The following is a 17,136-nucleotide window of genomic DNA, read 5'->3' on the forward strand; positions in this document are numbered from 1 at the left end:
TCATCAATTTCTCATTTTTATTTTTTATTATTCATCTGTTCCCTTTCCTCACATGTTAGCACCATGTGCCACCTCAGGTCTGAGAGCAGTAGGGGATCAGTCATACACATTGGGATACAGTATTCACTCACAACAAAACAGGTATTCACACATTGATCCACCGATTGTTTTAGAGGTTAGCAGGCATTAAAAAAGAAAATGAGGAGGTTTAGTGTGCAGATGTGGGGTTGAAACACCTCAAAATGTGATAAGAGGGGTCTGTTGTCACAATTACAAAAATACCTAAATTGGAATTACATCCCGGCAGACTGATGAATATGATGGACTCTTTCTCTAAAATGCTTGGAACATGTTTTATGCACCAAATATGCAACCACATCTCCAGACTTTCCTATTAGCTTATTGATGTAATATTAAATCCATGGTGACACATGGATTAAATGCTACATCTGATTAATGTTGGCAACACAATAATCGAGTATGATGAGGGAAAAAGATCTGAAGACTTTGAGACTTTCTGAGCCTCTTCAATTCCTTAATGGACTACAAGAATCTACGCACAGACGACCAGAGCTTTTAGCAGCTTTGAGCAAAGTTGTACAGATATTTCACATTGTGGGTGCAGTGTTGCAAATGATTAAAGTTGTCTTCCTCAAATAACACAATAACAAGAGTAGCTGATGAGACAGTGTGACATATAATCATCATGTGGGTAGCAGAGTGACAGCAGCCCTCACACACAACCATAGATATGAAGAAATCGGATAAGAGCAATGTTCAGTTTCATATCAACCAAAAGTTCTTCATCTGCCCTTACTTTTAACTTTTTACCAACTCCCCATTCACCCAGGAACTGGCCTGTCTTGCTTCCACCTCTCTCTACATCCAAGAAGGACTGCATAAGCAGCACTACCTCTTTAGACAGGAGAGAAATACACCTGGGCACAGATCCTGAATCCTGTCGTTCTGAAGAGGAGATGAAGGTTCTGGACAGTTCACAGCTTCCAGCAGGCAACCAGAGACCTCTGTTGTGGGAGAGTGACAGAGTTGAAGACAGGTCATGGGCTGTAGGGGTGCACTGCTACACTGCCCAGTGGGTGAAGCAGAAGCAGGAATACAGGAGCACCCGGCCCTGGTGAATGTGTGATGATTACAGACTTTAAACATTATCAAAATTTTGATGCCTAAAATGATTTCAGACATGTTTGAGCCGACTTTTGAGTGTTTGAGAGCCCATGATGCAGCAATTTCTTTGTGAAGTTTAAGTGCCCAAAGTTCAGTTCAGAAAAAAAATACACTTCCAGACTTTCTGGTTTTAGAAAGGCTATTATAATGTCTGTCTTAGTTGGTTTCCCAAATGAGTTCTTCAGCTGTCAACTTAGCTCATCTTTTCTAGTCAACTAGAACAGACTGGCTGCATCCTTGCTAATTGAATAATTGGCCCATTAAGTCAGTGGTGTTACTGGCAAGACAGGTCCAGCTAACTCAGGTAGGTTTTTCATTTTAGTAGCCTTCGCACTGAGCGTTGTTAGGTTCACTTATTTTGTTGTATAAATTCAGGGAAACATTGCATAAGACAAAGGTTACTAACGTGATGTTGGTTCATAGTGACTTTTGTATTTAATTAACAAAATGAATCCAATGGAATTTATTTGAGAATTTCATCATCCATTTTCTTGTATTACTTGGACAGATTGGATAGGATGGGATAATAGCATGTTAAATTTTCAGTTGATCACATTTGGGTTGTTGCATTTTTTAACAAATATTTAAAACGAGTGATACAGTACTCTTAATTTTCCATTTCTGTTTTGCACATGTGTAACAGCTACATGCAGCCACAGACTGTAACATAACGACATGATGTACAGACAGGTTACTTGCTGTGTCCTTTGGTGACTGCTTACTTTAAGTTGAAGTGTCTTAGCGAGCATTGGCCTGCCAGATTCTCTCAGAACTGCTTCATTGTACCCTGGCATTGATTTTCCATGCCTCTGGAATGATGGATGTGTATCAGTCTTCCAAAAGACGTTCCAAAAGATTTGATGGTTATGGAGTTGAGTGTGTAACACATCAATCCAAATTCTCCCCTGGGTGTTTGACTGGGTTCAGATGTGGTGACAGGGTACATAGTACATCAGACCATGTAATTACTTATGAGATACCCTCAGGGTAATGTGTGTCAGGCAGTATTTAAAATGATAACTCATACACCAATGTTGGTGTTTTTCAGATCTTGCATGTAAGAATACAAATCCTTAAACATGCAAACATGGTCTGTAGACTGCCCTGGGTGCTAATGGTACAGTTCAACCACAAGCACAAAGCACAGAAATAGACAATTAGTCATTTTTAATATTTGTTCAAAAATCAAATAATTAAAAAAGAACAGAAACAATGTATTTGTGGAGAAATCAAGCAAAACTGCTGAAAACAAATTTTCCATTTTGATTTATTTTGGACTTAAAGAAGTCTCCCATGGATAGAGCTTCCTGCAACTTTCCAGTAACCGGATTTTCATTAAATAATGGAAATGTTTGTGAGACAAAACATATATTTTCAGGTTTTTCAGACAGAATTGAAAACAAATTGTGTAGAAAGTTTACACATTTTTGCTGTAATGTAAACTTTAGTTAGAATGGTCCATAAAGCCAATATACACCACGATATATCCTTATTTTGTCATTTTTACACTTCCATGAACTTTAGTATTCCAACAATCAGAATGGGCTTAAACCCTAATGCCAAAACCTGTTACTTGGGTTTAACTGAACTTATAACGTCTCTGTTTGATTGTTTTTTGTTGTTGTTGTTTTTTGTTTTGTTTTTTTTAGTTGAGTCAGTCTGCTTTGGAGTTCATACTTAAAAGAAGCGGAATCTGGGATTTATATCTGTCTCTTAGTCTTTTCTGAATAAATTAAGCCAAATGAGAAAAAGCTAGAATTCATATTATACATTGTGTTTAAACAATGCTTCCAAACCCAGGGTAGAGGCGCAGTATGATAATTCATACAGTATCAGCAGATGGAAGACACAGAATTACTGGAATGTACACAGTGGAAACTGTCAGAGGAAGACAAGGCGAAAATGTTAACAGGACTGTTTTCTTTTTAAACACAATTCCCCAGTGGTCCCATGAATTCCTGGATTTGTTTGAGGTACTTTTTTAGATGAACCATCTTCAAAATCCAGAGGGAGAGGGCCATTTTTTACCCTTTTACTTAAGGAAGATCATTAAAGCTAAGAGGCTAAGGCCCTTGGCATTGATTCACATTAGTGCTGCTATTTCGCTGGCACTGACGACTTCAGCTCATGTCACAGAATTCACAGAAACATCCTTTCTATGCTGTACAATACAATATAAAAAACTGTTGTTAATTGGCACCTGTAAACACTAAAAGTAAACTGAATTTAGTAATTCTGCTCGATGGATCAGCATCTCTCTGGTCAGCAATTTGTTCAACAGTGACGTCCACTGCAGCTGCAAGGAATAAACCCAGGTAACTACATTCACAACAATCGAATATATGACTTTTGGGACACATTAATCCCAAGAGATTTCACCTGCATCTCATAGTCATTAAGATCACCATAACTACCCTCCATTGGACACCTTGGATCACCCAGGAGAAGCTGGACTGGGTGTTTTCACACCAACAGTGTTTATTCTGTTTAAATCGAACCCTGCTTCATGTCCCCCTTGGTGCGGTTAGTTTATGCAGATGTGAGCACGGTGATCGCAAAACAACTGAACTCCAGAGCGTTTCATTTACAGGTGTAAGTTTGAGCTGAAAGCCTTCTGTTGGCCACGCATGTTTTGCAGGGTACACCACCAGTCAGTACAGCCTAGCTGTAAAATGAATGTATATTCTCCACATTGTCCACTTTTAACCCAGAAGGCGTCATGGCTAGAAGATGATCTTGGTATAAAAATACAGTCAGCAAACAGTTTTGCAGACTGTGAGCAGCATCACAGGACCTATATTCCATGATACTGATGAGTAATGTTGGTTAAAAAGACTATTCTGATAAACAAAAATCAGATTCCCTTTGGAGTGGGTGTAACACTGAGTTGTTTGCAGAGCTTAAATAGTTTTTCAGTGCAGAATTTTTTGTATATGTCTTGTATTCTCTTGTATTCTTGAAGCTACGAGGACTCAAAAATGTGATTTAAAAAACATAATATTTCGACCCTCTTGCTCTGCACACTAAGGCACAGGTTTATGAACTACTGGCTTTGTTTGTGTCTTATAGACAATGTGTGAGGACACTTTGCTTGAATGGCTGCAGCCACTGCAGTAACATAAAACTGACTGGAACTGTTAAATACCAATTACTTCATAACTGAGTTGATGCTGTTCTCCTCACCTCTTTAACTCCATAATAAAGTGCTTGGTGTGCAGAGGATAGTTGAAAATATATTTGTTCTGTCCAGCTAAACACAAATTAAAGAAATGTTCGAGCACACCAGAACAAACTATTCTGTAAGATTTAAGAAATAGCACAAAGTTATTGTTTTCCATGGCTCACAATGTAATGTACTCAAATTTAATCATACATTCATACAGCGCTTCATTTTACACAGTTTAAGCACCAATTTGGAACCACCTGACATGCAGGTCTTTGGACTGTGAGAGGAAACCCAAAACATGCAAACCTAATACAGAAACCTCAACTGGGATTCAAAGGAAGAACCTCTTTGCTACAAGGTAGGAATAGGAGGAATAGAAAGTAGTTATGTAGGAATACAAAGAACATTAGAGACTAAAGCAACTCAAATTTCCCATAGACATGAAGCCATTTAAGTCACCAGTCAGTTTATTCAGGTTTCTCACCTTTGCCTTCTGAATATCTCACACTCTTTGACCTTTCAAGCAAAGAGCTCATTCTTGCTGAACTTGTTTTTCCCCTTTCATGCAGCAGAGGAAACTCGGAGAGTGAGATCTGCTCTCAGGAAAATGTTTGTCTTATGTGTGGAGGTTTTCTGTTAGAGCCAAATGTAGCTGCTTCTTAAAAACTAGTAACAAGTGGTAAAGTTACAATCTTGGACTCAAAAATTGTGTTGGTACAGTATATTAGTATATACACTTACCGGCCACTTTGTTAGGTATAGCTTGCTGGTATCAGGATGATTGTTCTGAAGGATGATGCCTTCAGAACTGTCTTACTTCTCCATGGTACATATTAATCAAGATGCTGGAAACATTTTGCTCCAAAATGACACGATAACATCTCACAGTTGCAAATTTGGCTGTTACACATCCATGATGCAAATCTCCTGTTTCACCACATTCCAGAGGTGCACGATTGGTTTGAGGTTGGTGACTGTGTTTGAGTACAGTGAACTCATTGTAATGTTTAAGAATTAATATGAGGTAATTTGGGCTTTGTGACTTGGTGTATAATCCTGCTGAAAGCAGCCATCAGGTGATGTGTTCACTGTAGTAATAAAAAGATGCACATGGTCAGTAACAATAAGGTCATGATGTTTAAATGATGCTCAGCTGGTACTAATGGTCCAAAGATTGCCAACAAGTTATCCCTCACATCACTATACCACCTGCACTCTGAACCGTTGATAAACGGTAGGATGGATCAATGCTTTTATGTTATTTATGCCAAATTCTGACCCTACCATTCAAAATGTGGAGACTAAGCAGCATTTTTCAATTGTCCAACTTTGGTGGGGCCATGTGAGTTGTAGCCTCAGTACTACTCACTACTTCTTAGCTGACAGCAGTGGCACCCTGTGTTCTTCTATTGTAGCCCATCTGTTTCAAAGTTCAACGTGGTGTACATTCAGAGATTCTCATCTGCATACCTTGCTTGTAACACATGGCATTTTGTGTCACTGTTCCCTTCCTATCAGTTTCCACAGTCTTGCCATTCTCCTCTGATGTCTGTCATCATCAACAAGGCATATTTCGCCCAGAGAACTGGATATTTTCTCTTTTTCAGATCATTTATTGTACATTTATTTATGATCGTAAAAACATACATACTGCCTCTGTAGATATGACAGCTCACATGTGGGGTGCAAAAAAACAAAAGAAAAAAAACAGCCTGGATTGTTTGGTGTAAGATCTTTAACTGTCTTGATAAATTTGTCAAGATTCCTTCCATTTGGAATGATATGAAACTAAAGTAAAATGGTGTTTTCAGATTTTAGAGAGGTCTCCTCTTAAATTTTGTGATTTAACAGAAGTTAAAATGTCTCACTTGTTGGTGATGCCATCGGTGTAACAGACTCATAGTGATTTCATCAAATCAGACAGCCTCACTGTAGCGGTTCAACTTTAGCACTTCATTATTTTGTATGACTGGACAGAAGCACGCTGGCCATTTCCAACTGTTTCCAGTCTTAATCCTAAAGTAGGCCAACCAAATCCCAGCATTGTAACATCAAAAACATCTCAGTGAAAACACATTTCCCCAAATTTTAATTGCAGTAACCAACATTTCTATTTACAATGTCCAACTATTATTAACATTTGAGCTACGACGTCAGGGTGTGTGTGTGCGTGTGTGTGTGGCGCGGGGGGGGGGGGGTTAAACACACTTTATACACAGCAGCTCGATCTTTTGACAGCATAGTTAGCTTTTATAATTTACAGTTTGGAGGTGGTTGTTTCTGGAACGGCTCAAATTCCTTCAGAGTGTGTGGCATCTATTCAGCCTCGTGGAGTAAGGAGAGGTAGACGTCAGACTGGAGGAAGCGTGGGTAACAGTCTGTGTCCAGAAGTGAGTAGATGCGTTTCTGTGCGTGGGACAGAGAGGTACGAGAGGGAGCCTGCAGCAGCTGGATCGTCAGGTCTCTGGTCTTACTGTCCAGGTTTACCTGCAATAGGACACAGTGATGGTGCAATAGCCACGTAAGGTCAATTCAAATACTATATGGAAAGACAAGCCAAAAAATAAATAGATAAAAATTGGCGTCAAAATCGAATTTGACTTAAGACTATTTGTTTTTTTCCTCAGTCTTAATTACCAGGTAGCACAATGATGGGTGCTGTATCATCAACATTGTTCCAGTAGAAATGGTTTGGAATAACTTGAGGTTACTGAAGGAAAACCAGCCAACAAATGCTTAGCAAGACTGCTCAAAGTCTCCAGGTGAAGAGTTCATGAAGATGGTGGAAAGAATGAAGAGCATGCAAAGCTGATAATGAACAAAGTTCCTTCATTAAGCAGACATCCCTTAAACATTACAGAGATAATTATTAGCATGCGTCTGTGACAAAGAAATGTATAGAACTTATGCAAGCTTTACAGATAACCTCACATCCTCAGAATTCCTTCTGCAGCTCTGCATCTGCCAAGATCAGTGAGTGGCACAGTACACAGTGCATGATTTCGGTGTGTATGAATACTCCCAGAACAGAGGAGCACTTTCCGAATTAGGTTGACATGGCACTGTGATCGTGTTTGTGTTTTATTCGTTTTTCCACCTCAGAATTGAGCTTCAGCACAGACTTGATGCATTTGGGTTTTCCAAATCTGCTGCTAGCACATGTTAACTTACAAGATTTCATTCATAGTTATCAACACAAAAGCCAGCTGCTTTGTAGCTTATGCTCCTTTTACTTTGTTAACACTGTTTCTTTATTCTTCAGTGTAGAAATGTCCACATTTTTGACTGATATGGTGGCCTACAACTTTTTGGGCTTTGCATATAACCTTTATCTTGTAGTGGTTAGGTGTTAAGTCATGTAATTTAGGTCTTCCTACTTTTTCAGTGAGTATTCTTTGAGCTCGCCAACATAAAGCGCAGTTTGATTCCTGGACAGTCGTCTTTCCGTTAATAAACTTTAACAAGTGCAGTTCTCTTCTTCCTGGCATAAATACCTTCAACTAGACAGAAAAGATCGCTTTGTTAAAGTTCCAGTGCTAATGCTAAATTAATGGCATCCCCTGAATCACATCAAAAGTCATCCACACTGTTCACATTCATACTGACATTTTACTTTTGGAGTTTACCTACTGTGCATCTTGCTGGAGAAGCAACTGAATATTTTTTTTTCTCCACAGTATTTGGTCCTTTAAATTCAGCTACTGCCACACATATAATCTCATGCTGTGGGGAAAAATGTCTCTATTAGTGGAGGAAGGGGAAAAAAAAAACAAAACAAAACAAAAAAACAGCTCCACATTAATGCAACTATTGATGGAATGCTATAACGTCAAATCTGAACCACCCACACAAGCTTCTTGATAACACAGGGAGACTCTGAGCAGTAAAACAGTTGGCAATGCAGAAAGAGGAAAAAATAAACAGGACTTCAATTACAATTCCTGTTCCAAGAAGACAGGCTGCCCAGTTTAGCTTTCAGTGCAACCAGTAAGACTGAGTATGAACATGTGTACCTCCCGGGGGGCTGCTGGCTGGATATAGGTTGCGCAGATGTCTTTGGCTCTCCTTTGCAGGCTGAAGTTGGTGGACGAATGTTTGTACCGCTCACAGGCTAGATAGAACTGCAGGTTCTCCTCGCTGAACTCAGAGCGCAGGAATGCTCCAAATACTGAAACACCAGCTGCCAGGAAGAGGAGGAGGAGGACAAGTGAGCCTTACCACCCCGTGCAACATCAATTTATGTATCTTATAGCACAGAACACAGAAACACTTTATCATGCCTAAAAGGAAGACTAGAGAAAGCGACCCAGCTCTACTTTTTTCTTTTTTTTTTTCCATGTGAACATACTACTGAAGGTTAGAAATGTCATAAACATACCACATGATCTCTTTGATTTTTGGCATGGTCAAATGTGATGTCTTGTTATTCCTCCCTACCATCGAGAGGATCATACCACTTAGCCCACTTATACAAACTCATTAACTGCTTGATGGGGTTTATAATGGCTTCAAAACAGCTGTTCACATTTTGCCCCCCTTTTTGTCATTTAAAGACAACAGATAAACACTAGTTAAATGTGGGATCTGGGTCTGCTGCTGAGAGCTACTGGATTTCTTTCTTTCGCAGCTCCAGCTAGAACAACGGCTTTACACTTATTAAAAATGTTCCATTACAAACTAAAAATGGTAATAATACCTTTACATTTATAATAAATGGTGAACCATGACCACTGACAGAAATACAAAGAGCACTTCACATTATATACAATTACACAGAGTGGTCATTTGCTAAGACATGTGCCATAAGGCTGGAGTGCTGTTATTGTTAGGCGTCAACTTTTTATTTTATTCTTTTCAACATTTAATTTAATTGTTAATTATGATAAAATATTAATTATAAATGATGACTGTGGTGAGTCAATTTGAAGTAATAGTGTTCAACTTTGAACAAGCTGGGGGACACGGAGGAGACGTTTTAAAAGCAAGATGATAATCTGACATTTAGACATTTTTGTGACACAACCTGACATCATCTCTTGTTACAGTCTTTTCTTTTAATCACAGCAGGACTCAGACTGCATGGATCAGTTATTTTAGTTTTGCAGATTTTATTTTTAATTTAAGAAATTCTGTATCTGCATTGCAGTATTTTGTTTGTTTGTTTGTTTGTTGGGGGGGGGGGGGTTCTCTCTCTGTCAGCAAAGCTTGATTTTTCTGATAGCATGCTCACTTTTGATCTGCCTGAATAGGCTTTGCATAGAACCTATCCAGTTACCACAAAAGTTCTCCTTTAGAAACCTTCACTGTAGCCTTGACTTAACTGCCCAATAAGTGTAGTAGGCTGGTCAGATTACTGGCACAACCTTCCTTTGAATAATGTACACAAAGACATCGCCCAAGGCTGAAATCCTGAGTAATTTAGTCACTTCTATAATTTTGTCAGACTGGGTAGTGCACATGATGACGAGGAAAGTGACGTGACAAGAAAAAAAAAATGAATGGAAACATTCTGTGGCATTCAGAATATGCTGTAACGGCATCGGTGTTATCAAAGGGTTTCATCGGGACATGCCCTGCTTTTCTTGAATGGGTGAAAACGATAGACGACACCAGCACAAAGCATACTACCAAGAAACAGGATTCAGGAATTTGCCTGTGCGGACATACATGCTTCCCCTGCATGCACCATTAAACCCAGAACCCTTGTTAATATCAAGGAAGTCAAACATTCTCAAGCCTTTAGACAGACTTTGAAACAGCTGTGATTTATAACCATCTTGGTGTTTACTATCTATTCTATTCATAGAAGCAGCAGGGTTAGGGTAAGTGCTGCACTTTTAGCAACACACAGGGGTCACTGACGTCAGACCAGATGTCGACATCGATTCAGCTTAAAAACTTGAGAAACATTTGATTTTTTTTGTTGCGCAAACATGCCTTCAAGGCAGAAGTTGTGAGACACTGAAATGTCACAGGATAGGGTTCAGGTCAGAATCTCACAAAGAGTAAGGACCGACCTTTTACACTCAAGTGCAAAAGCTAAAGTATCATTCTCATTGTCAAGTTACCCTGCTGCAATTTGAAGTATATAAAGAAAATACTTTCTTATTGTATTTCTTTAAATCTGAATACAATTCTTTCATTTTTCCAGAGTTTACATTATTAGTACCTGTTAAACAAGAATGCAATAAATGGCAACTCCCACAGCTGCACTGTCATCCTGAAAATGATTACTGCAAGGGTTAAATTGTGAATGAAGGAAAACAAATCGCCTTGTGGCAAGGATCCAGGGAAGCAGTGGATTATTTAATTTAAGCAAAGTGTAATCTCTGATATGTAAATGAAGTAACAGGAGTATTGCTGGTGTCCTCAAACCAAGCAGCACCCATAGAAAAAAGAAAAAAAAATGTATATAACAGTCAAAAATGGCATTAATTTTTCCAAAATACAGGCACTCAAAGTAGGTTTGGAAGAATAATAAAGGGGCTTTTATTTTAATTCACTCGTACGTGTCTTTCTATGCTGTTAACCATGAAATGAAAATGATACAGAGGTTTCATAAGATGTTGTAGATGATTAAATTAAAAAAGGGTAATTTTAGCCTATTGCTAGGTGGTTGCTAGGCAACATAACAACATTACAATTGTGTTTAATTCAGCCTTTGTGGATATAAATGAAAAGTTATTGTCATGAAATTAGGATGCTTTTGCGACGTGTTGCAGGGAAAAGAAACAGGTCATTATAGCCATTTGCTAGATGGTTGCTAAGTAACATGGTGACATATCTGATACAAATAAAAATCTTCAGCAGACTAAAATGTACCTGTGTGTAAAGTTTGGTTGCTCATTAGCCAACGAGGAGGTGGCCTTTTATTACTTTTCCCAATGCTACCAGGAATCTCTGATCCATTTTGCTTTTTTAACAGTATTATTCCGGTCCCCAACCCCCGGGCCGTGAGTTGTTTGGTACCGGGCAGCGAGGGTTAATCTATGGTAATCTATGGTTTTCAGGTTTTTTATCCTTAACTCAGTTTCCCTGGGTCTTTTCCCATGTTGTAGTTGTGTTTCTTGTTTCTTATTTTGAAAGAAATATTTACGTGTTACCATAGCAGCCAGAGAGCATTAAGGGGCAGAGAGAGGGATGTTACTCTCAGTGTTGTTGGTGCATTTCAGGAGGACGCTGCTAATAAAGTTACACAATTACACAGTGAATTTGCGTTTATTATTATATTTACAAAATGCCACAGTTTTTGTCTTGGTCATATCATTTTATTTTGTTGTATTTATCCGCGACACCTTAAAGGCCGGTCCATGAAAACATTGTCTGACATTAAAATGGTCAGTGGTGCAAAAAAGCTTGGGGACCGCTGGTCTAGGGCGTAGACTCTAACTTGTAGTGGAACTAAAAATGTCACGTCTGTCCTCAAGTAAGACGTGCAGCACAAGTTATGGAGAAAGCAAAAATGCACGACGACTGTCAGTGTCCTATCAGGGTGATGTGGTCATCTGACTTGAATGTTTCCCCAGTGCAAGAGTGATGTGTAAGTCTGATAGCAGGGCCAAAAGAAAGGTGTGCAGGTCGCCAAGAATTTGGGGATTCAACCTCTGGAGTATAAATGAAACTCTGGTGACCATTCAGCGGGCAAGATTTTCCCCCAACACTTCTTTTCCCACTGGGAATTCTTTTTCATTGGCTACTCCAGCATTTCCTCTTTCCCACACTGCCAAAATTATTTTCATTAATTTCTGACATCAGACATCCTTCTAATGACTTTCCTCAGTGTCATTCAGTCCCGTGATGCTTCAGTCTGTCTGTCACACCTCCTGATCAACAACTTGTCCCTAAATGATTTTTCCATGTATTAACTTTAAGAGTTCATCTTCTCTCTGCTGGCTCTACTCCAACAGTGTATAGACTCCAGAGGATTTTACCCAACTCTAGTCTTCATTTTTAAATGCATAACATCCTGGTTTGCTTTCAGAACTGAAACAAGGAACTTCTGAGTACAAGGAAAACCACTAAGGCAGCATCTTGGTTGACCCTAAGTTAAGGAAACAAAATAGGCAGCCTAATTGGATAAAACCAACTGAACTCTGAAATAAAATACTTAATGAGCTGTGTGTTTCATCTGAAAAACTATATAAATGGTAAATGGACGAGATCGGGCGTGCTCAGGGCTTGTTAGATTGTCCGCCCACTTTTACTTCTTCTTCTTTTTTTAAAAAAAAAGAAAATGTTAAATTCCCTGTACTTATGACCTGTAAGTAAGTGAGAATTTGTGCTGGGGTTTTTTTTTTTTGTAAATATAGCTTTTTTTCTATTCTACTTGGGCACCCAAAGCACTTTATACAGCATGGCTCATTAACCTATTCACACACACACACACACGCAATTTTTTTCTGCGCCTAAGTGCTTTCTATCCAACATTCACACACTCTAGCATTTATAGTGGATGGATGAGACTGATGAACACAGAGTGAGATGCATGCACTATGGTGTGGATGTCAAGGATACTTTGGCATGCAGATCAAATCACCAACCCTCTGATTAGTAGAAGACACGCACTTCCTTCTGTGCTTCAGCCATCCCCCTAAAGACATTTCTTTCTATTCCTCTAAATTAAAAGGAATACAAGTTCAGCAATTTACAGTCAGAATGTTTTCTGCTTAAAATGTCAAGTATAAGACCCAAAACTCAGAAAAAAAGCAGGACTTACTTGGACTTCCCAGCAGGGCATTTAAGGACTCGGCCCATTTTTCCAGCTCATCTCGATTATACTTCCTCTTCCTACTGTGACCCACTTGACTCCACTGATGCATGAATACAAGGCGAGACCTTCTCTCTTTAGCACTATGATACAGGAAAAGATGGTAACAGAGAGAGTCAAGGCGTGTCAGAGGAGATGGTAGCAAAGATAACACTGTCAGTGAAATAAACATCAGATCAAGGCATACCTTCACAACATTCTTATAACATTAAGATAAGCACCGACTCACTTTCAGAATCAGAGAGACCCTGAAAGTGAGCCTAAGATAAACAAAATCAATTTGGGGAGGGTTTATTTCTACACTTACCAGAACTAACAAAATAAACCATGTTCTCACCTGTCTTTTTGTTCTGTATTGGCCAGGTTGGAGTTTGACGAATGAGGACTCTGAAACAGAAACCACACAGTAAACTGGAGTTAACCTTTTTCACCATTTGTTGAAAGTTGTTCCAGACCTCAGCAGCTTTAAACAGCTCAACTGAACAACAGTGACTGTTTAGAGGCCGTAAACAGAACAAGACTGAAGCTAAAACAGAAGACACATGCATATCTGATGCACTTGGAACCTTGCAAACAAAACAATTTTGTCTTATTTTCAATTCTTTAGTCATTTCACACTAAAGCAGCCTGTGTGGTTTGGATTAAAATATCTCAAAATAAAATATATATTGTTGTAAAGTCAATTTATTGCACTACTCAATATCCTGCTTCCAGTCAACACTAATTATTACAGTAGACCTTTCCACTTTAAACTGAAATATTTAAAGGGAATAAAAATATTAACATAACTTTTTTCCAAAAAGTCTACTTAAGGCAGACCCAATTAAAAGTATCATTTCAGTTTTATTTATGTAGCACCAAATCACCAAACAGTCGCCTCAAGGTGCTTAATATATTGTATATTTACAGTAATTCAGAGAAAAACCCAGCAATCAAACAATACCCTTTGAGCACAAAATTTGCAACAGTGGGAAGGAAAAACTTCATTTTCACAGGAAGAAACATCTGGCAGAACCAGGCTCAATTTCAGTGCATTTTCTTCAGCTGTGTACTTCTACTATAATCTCCACTTGTCTATTAACATATAGTTTCTAGTGTCAGGAAAGTTCCAGCACTGCAGTAGCAAATTATGCATTTTAATTAAAAGAAAATTAGTGATGCCCTGCCAAACTGAGTGTTTCTGTATTTGTTTCATTGAGTTTACAGTTCAGTTATTCAAATTCAGTTATATCTACCTTCATGTACAAATAGAAAACCCCATGAGTGAAAAACTGGACCCATGTGGGTTGTTTTTAATGCAAATTCATAAAGAATGAAGAGCAGCATTGTGCACATGAGGGCAATAAGTAAACTAAATAGACAATAGATATCCAGAAGATGTTCCATTTGAACAGTTGAGCCATGATCATAATTATGCCAAACAGAATGGAGAGACTATGTGCATGTGACCATAGCCATTTTCATTTTCTTATTGTCATCTACTGCACAAGCTTACACAGATCCTAGAACAGATTGGGAATTTGGGACACTGATTAGAGACAGTCTCGATTATTTTCAAAGACTTTTATTTCCTCTTACTTTTCTATCATACTGAATTTATGGGAAAAAGGGAATTTCAGACAACAGATGTACTATTCAGCTGCTATTGCTATGTTTCTGCTGGCAATGTAAACAACTTGCTGTTTGCTAACATTTCAGTGTGTACATTGTGATATTTCTGAACACCACATCTGCTTATTTGAAATGTATAACTCTCTAAAGTGACAGTTTGACTTAAGCCATCCTGTCACTTACAAACCTCTCCAAGTGAAAAACAGGATCAAAATTACTAAAGTGTTTAAAGCTGGTAAGACATTGTGTACGTCCCCTCATGACACCAAAAACATTACATCTGGCACCAGGACACCTGAAAAGGATCATTTGTGTTCTGTAGGTTGGAAAACACTGCAATTAGCCAGTTAGACTGGGATATGAGGAGTTTAGAGGATGGGTAAATGTACAGTTTGGGGGTTTTGAAGGTGGCAATGCTTTTCTTCCTCTAAAAATCTACAACAACATTTAGAGGGTGTAATCTGTTAAAGTACCAACTGCACGAAAACACAGCATAGAAACAAAATAGAAATGTCATTTACTGCACCTGTGCAAAAAGACTCTTGATGTGCAGCTTAGCAGCTGACAGTCTGTCTCTCTGTTGGTGTCTGTGCTCCATCTTAAAGGAGCCGGAAGAGGACGAAGGCGACGATGGAGGCAGATCGGCTTTCTCCATGCTCTCAGTGCTGCCCTGCACAGCTGGGGCCAGCTGACTGTCACTATAAGCCCTGCTGCCTTGACTGATGAGACAACCTCTGAGCTGGCTCTTTTCCAGTTTACTCAGCTCGCACAGGTTCTCTGCACTCACGCTGTGCTCCCGAGTCAGCTCATTCTTCGTCATCTCACCCGGACTCTCCGTGGGCTCCTGGATGATGGGAGTCAGGCGACCTGATTTCCCAGCCAGCTCATCATCCTGCAAGTGTAGTGTGTAGGTGCCAGACTCGTGGTCTTGTCCAGAATCTGAGTTCTTCAGTGCCACTTTTTTCCATGTCGGGAAGTCAAGATCAAGGAGAGAACCCTCAGAGCTGAATCTACGCATTGCAGCTGTATTAGAAGTGATGAAGAATGGAAAAGGAGGTGCTGCAAAAAAGATTGGAAGAAAATAAAGCAGTAAAAGCTAGAAATAAGTAAAAAGGGGCACAAAGAGATCAGACCAGAAATGAAGCACAGAAATATGCGGGGGAAGATTAGGGTTGGGGAAAAGGTGATAAAATTGGACAATTAGAAAAGAAAAAAAAATGGCTCACACAGGCAACTCTCCTTATTATCATTTCTACTATGAATGGCTGTCTGACACCAGGACACTGGGAGAGGAACCTTCTGGCTCTATTGGTTAAATGTAGGGTCCTCTGTGCACTGGGCATGTTTCAGGGCACTGCATAATTAGCCAATGAGATTGGGAATCTGGGGAGTTTGGACGACAAGCAAATGTGCCTCAAAATATTCCTAAACTGTTTCTCTGGAAAACATAGTGGAGGTCCATTTACCAGAGACAGACTTCCCTCATCAAAATGTATAAATGCTCTTCATAAAATATTCACATCCAGTGAATATTAATTCAAAAAGTTTAGGGATTTAGAGGCATATAAATAATGCCTATATGCTGGGGAACAAGAAAACACAAAGAGTACTTTCATTTTTATTTCCTTCTCACAAATCTGGAACTATTATAAAAGTCTGACACTGGTGCCGTAGCTGGAATTTAGTCTCAGTAGTCTCGCTTAAATTTAAAGGAAGTCTCTTTTTCTTATCTTAATACTTTTAATGTTTAACTACTCTTTGGCCTATTCTGCACAACCGCAAATAAAGCAAGTCAAGTGTTTCTGACCATTAAAAGTATAACCAGGCGATCTAGAAGTCATATAAAAACAGTCTTATACACGTGTACGACAGACAAACTCAATCAAATTTGTCAATAATTAATTTCCACATTTCTGACTTGGCAACATTTCCTAGAACTGAGGTTTAGTCTTTTTCCAGTTGAAATTGTCCATGAATATTAACTTAACAACGAACTTTATCGCTGGTTTTTATCTTCCACTGTAATGCTGCTATTGTACTGTTTAATACTGAGACTTAATGCCATGCAGCCTTCCCAGACCTTTGCTCAGCACAGCTCTGAGAAAAACGACAGCTGATTGATATTTGAAATCGTTAAGGAGTGCCGGGGCTCTGTCAGTGTACTTACCTCTTCCTCGATAATTCTTAAGCTCTCTCCATGGCCAAAAGCAAAAATCCTCCAGATCTCAAGGGGAAAATGTCCATGAACTGACGAGTCTGGTTTTAAGCTATGCAGATTTCAGGTGTCCGAGAGAACGCGATATCCAACTTCCGACGTTCCTGTTGCGACAGCCCTCCCAGATCTGTTCTTGACTCAGATCCTTCTGCAACACAGTCAAGTGCTCACCGACAGAAAAGTCTTGCGGAA

The 17,136-nt window shown here is 39.1% G+C and overlaps 2 protein-coding genes across 11 annotated transcripts in view; one reads left to right on the forward strand and one right to left on the reverse strand.

Moving 5' to 3' along the window:
• The window catches only part of atat1 (alpha tubulin acetyltransferase 1), a 29,683-nt gene extending 25,358 nt beyond the window's left edge, over positions 1 to 4,325 (forward strand). For 2 of the 9 annotated variants that reach the window (XM_065471388.1, XM_065471389.1), the window contains exons 11-12: positions 60 to 141; positions 851 to 4,325. In XM_065471388.1, the coding sequence (XP_065327460.1) occupies positions 60 to 141; positions 851 to 1,139 (371 nt within the window). In that variant the 3' untranslated portion in view covers positions 1,140 to 4,325. Of the gene's footprint in view, positions 1 to 59; positions 142 to 850 lie in introns of those variants that run through there. The other 7 variants (XM_065471390.1, XM_065471398.1, XM_065471393.1 and 4 more) reach the window with 5 other exon arrangements.
• Positions 4,326 to 6,186: 1,861 nt separating this feature from the next.
• On the reverse strand, positions 6,187 to 17,136 carry si:ch211-152p11.4 (regulator of G-protein signaling 8). 2 transcript variants are annotated; one of them, XM_065469932.1, is made up of 6 exons: positions 16,897 to 17,136; positions 15,256 to 15,788; positions 13,456 to 13,505; positions 13,068 to 13,201; positions 8,365 to 8,531; positions 6,187 to 6,838 (listed from the first exon to the last, which is right to left on the reverse strand). In XM_065469932.1, exons 2-6 carry the CDS (start codon positions 15,745 to 15,747, stop codon positions 6,668 to 6,670), a joined length of 1,014 nt encoding a protein of 337 aa, XP_065326004.1. In that variant the 5' UTR covers positions 15,748 to 15,788; positions 16,897 to 17,136; the 3' UTR covers positions 6,187 to 6,667. The 2 variants fall into 2 exon arrangements, with proteins under 2 accessions (XP_065326004.1, XP_065326003.1); XM_065469931.1 differs by having other exon boundaries at positions 15,256 to 15,825.

Source organism: Pelmatolapia mariae, linkage group LG22 (genome assembly GCF_036321145.2).
Source record: "Pelmatolapia mariae isolate MD_Pm_ZW linkage group LG22, Pm_UMD_F_2, whole genome shotgun sequence".
NCBI classification, from domain to species: Eukaryota; Metazoa; Chordata; class Actinopteri; order Cichliformes; family Cichlidae; genus Pelmatolapia; species Pelmatolapia mariae.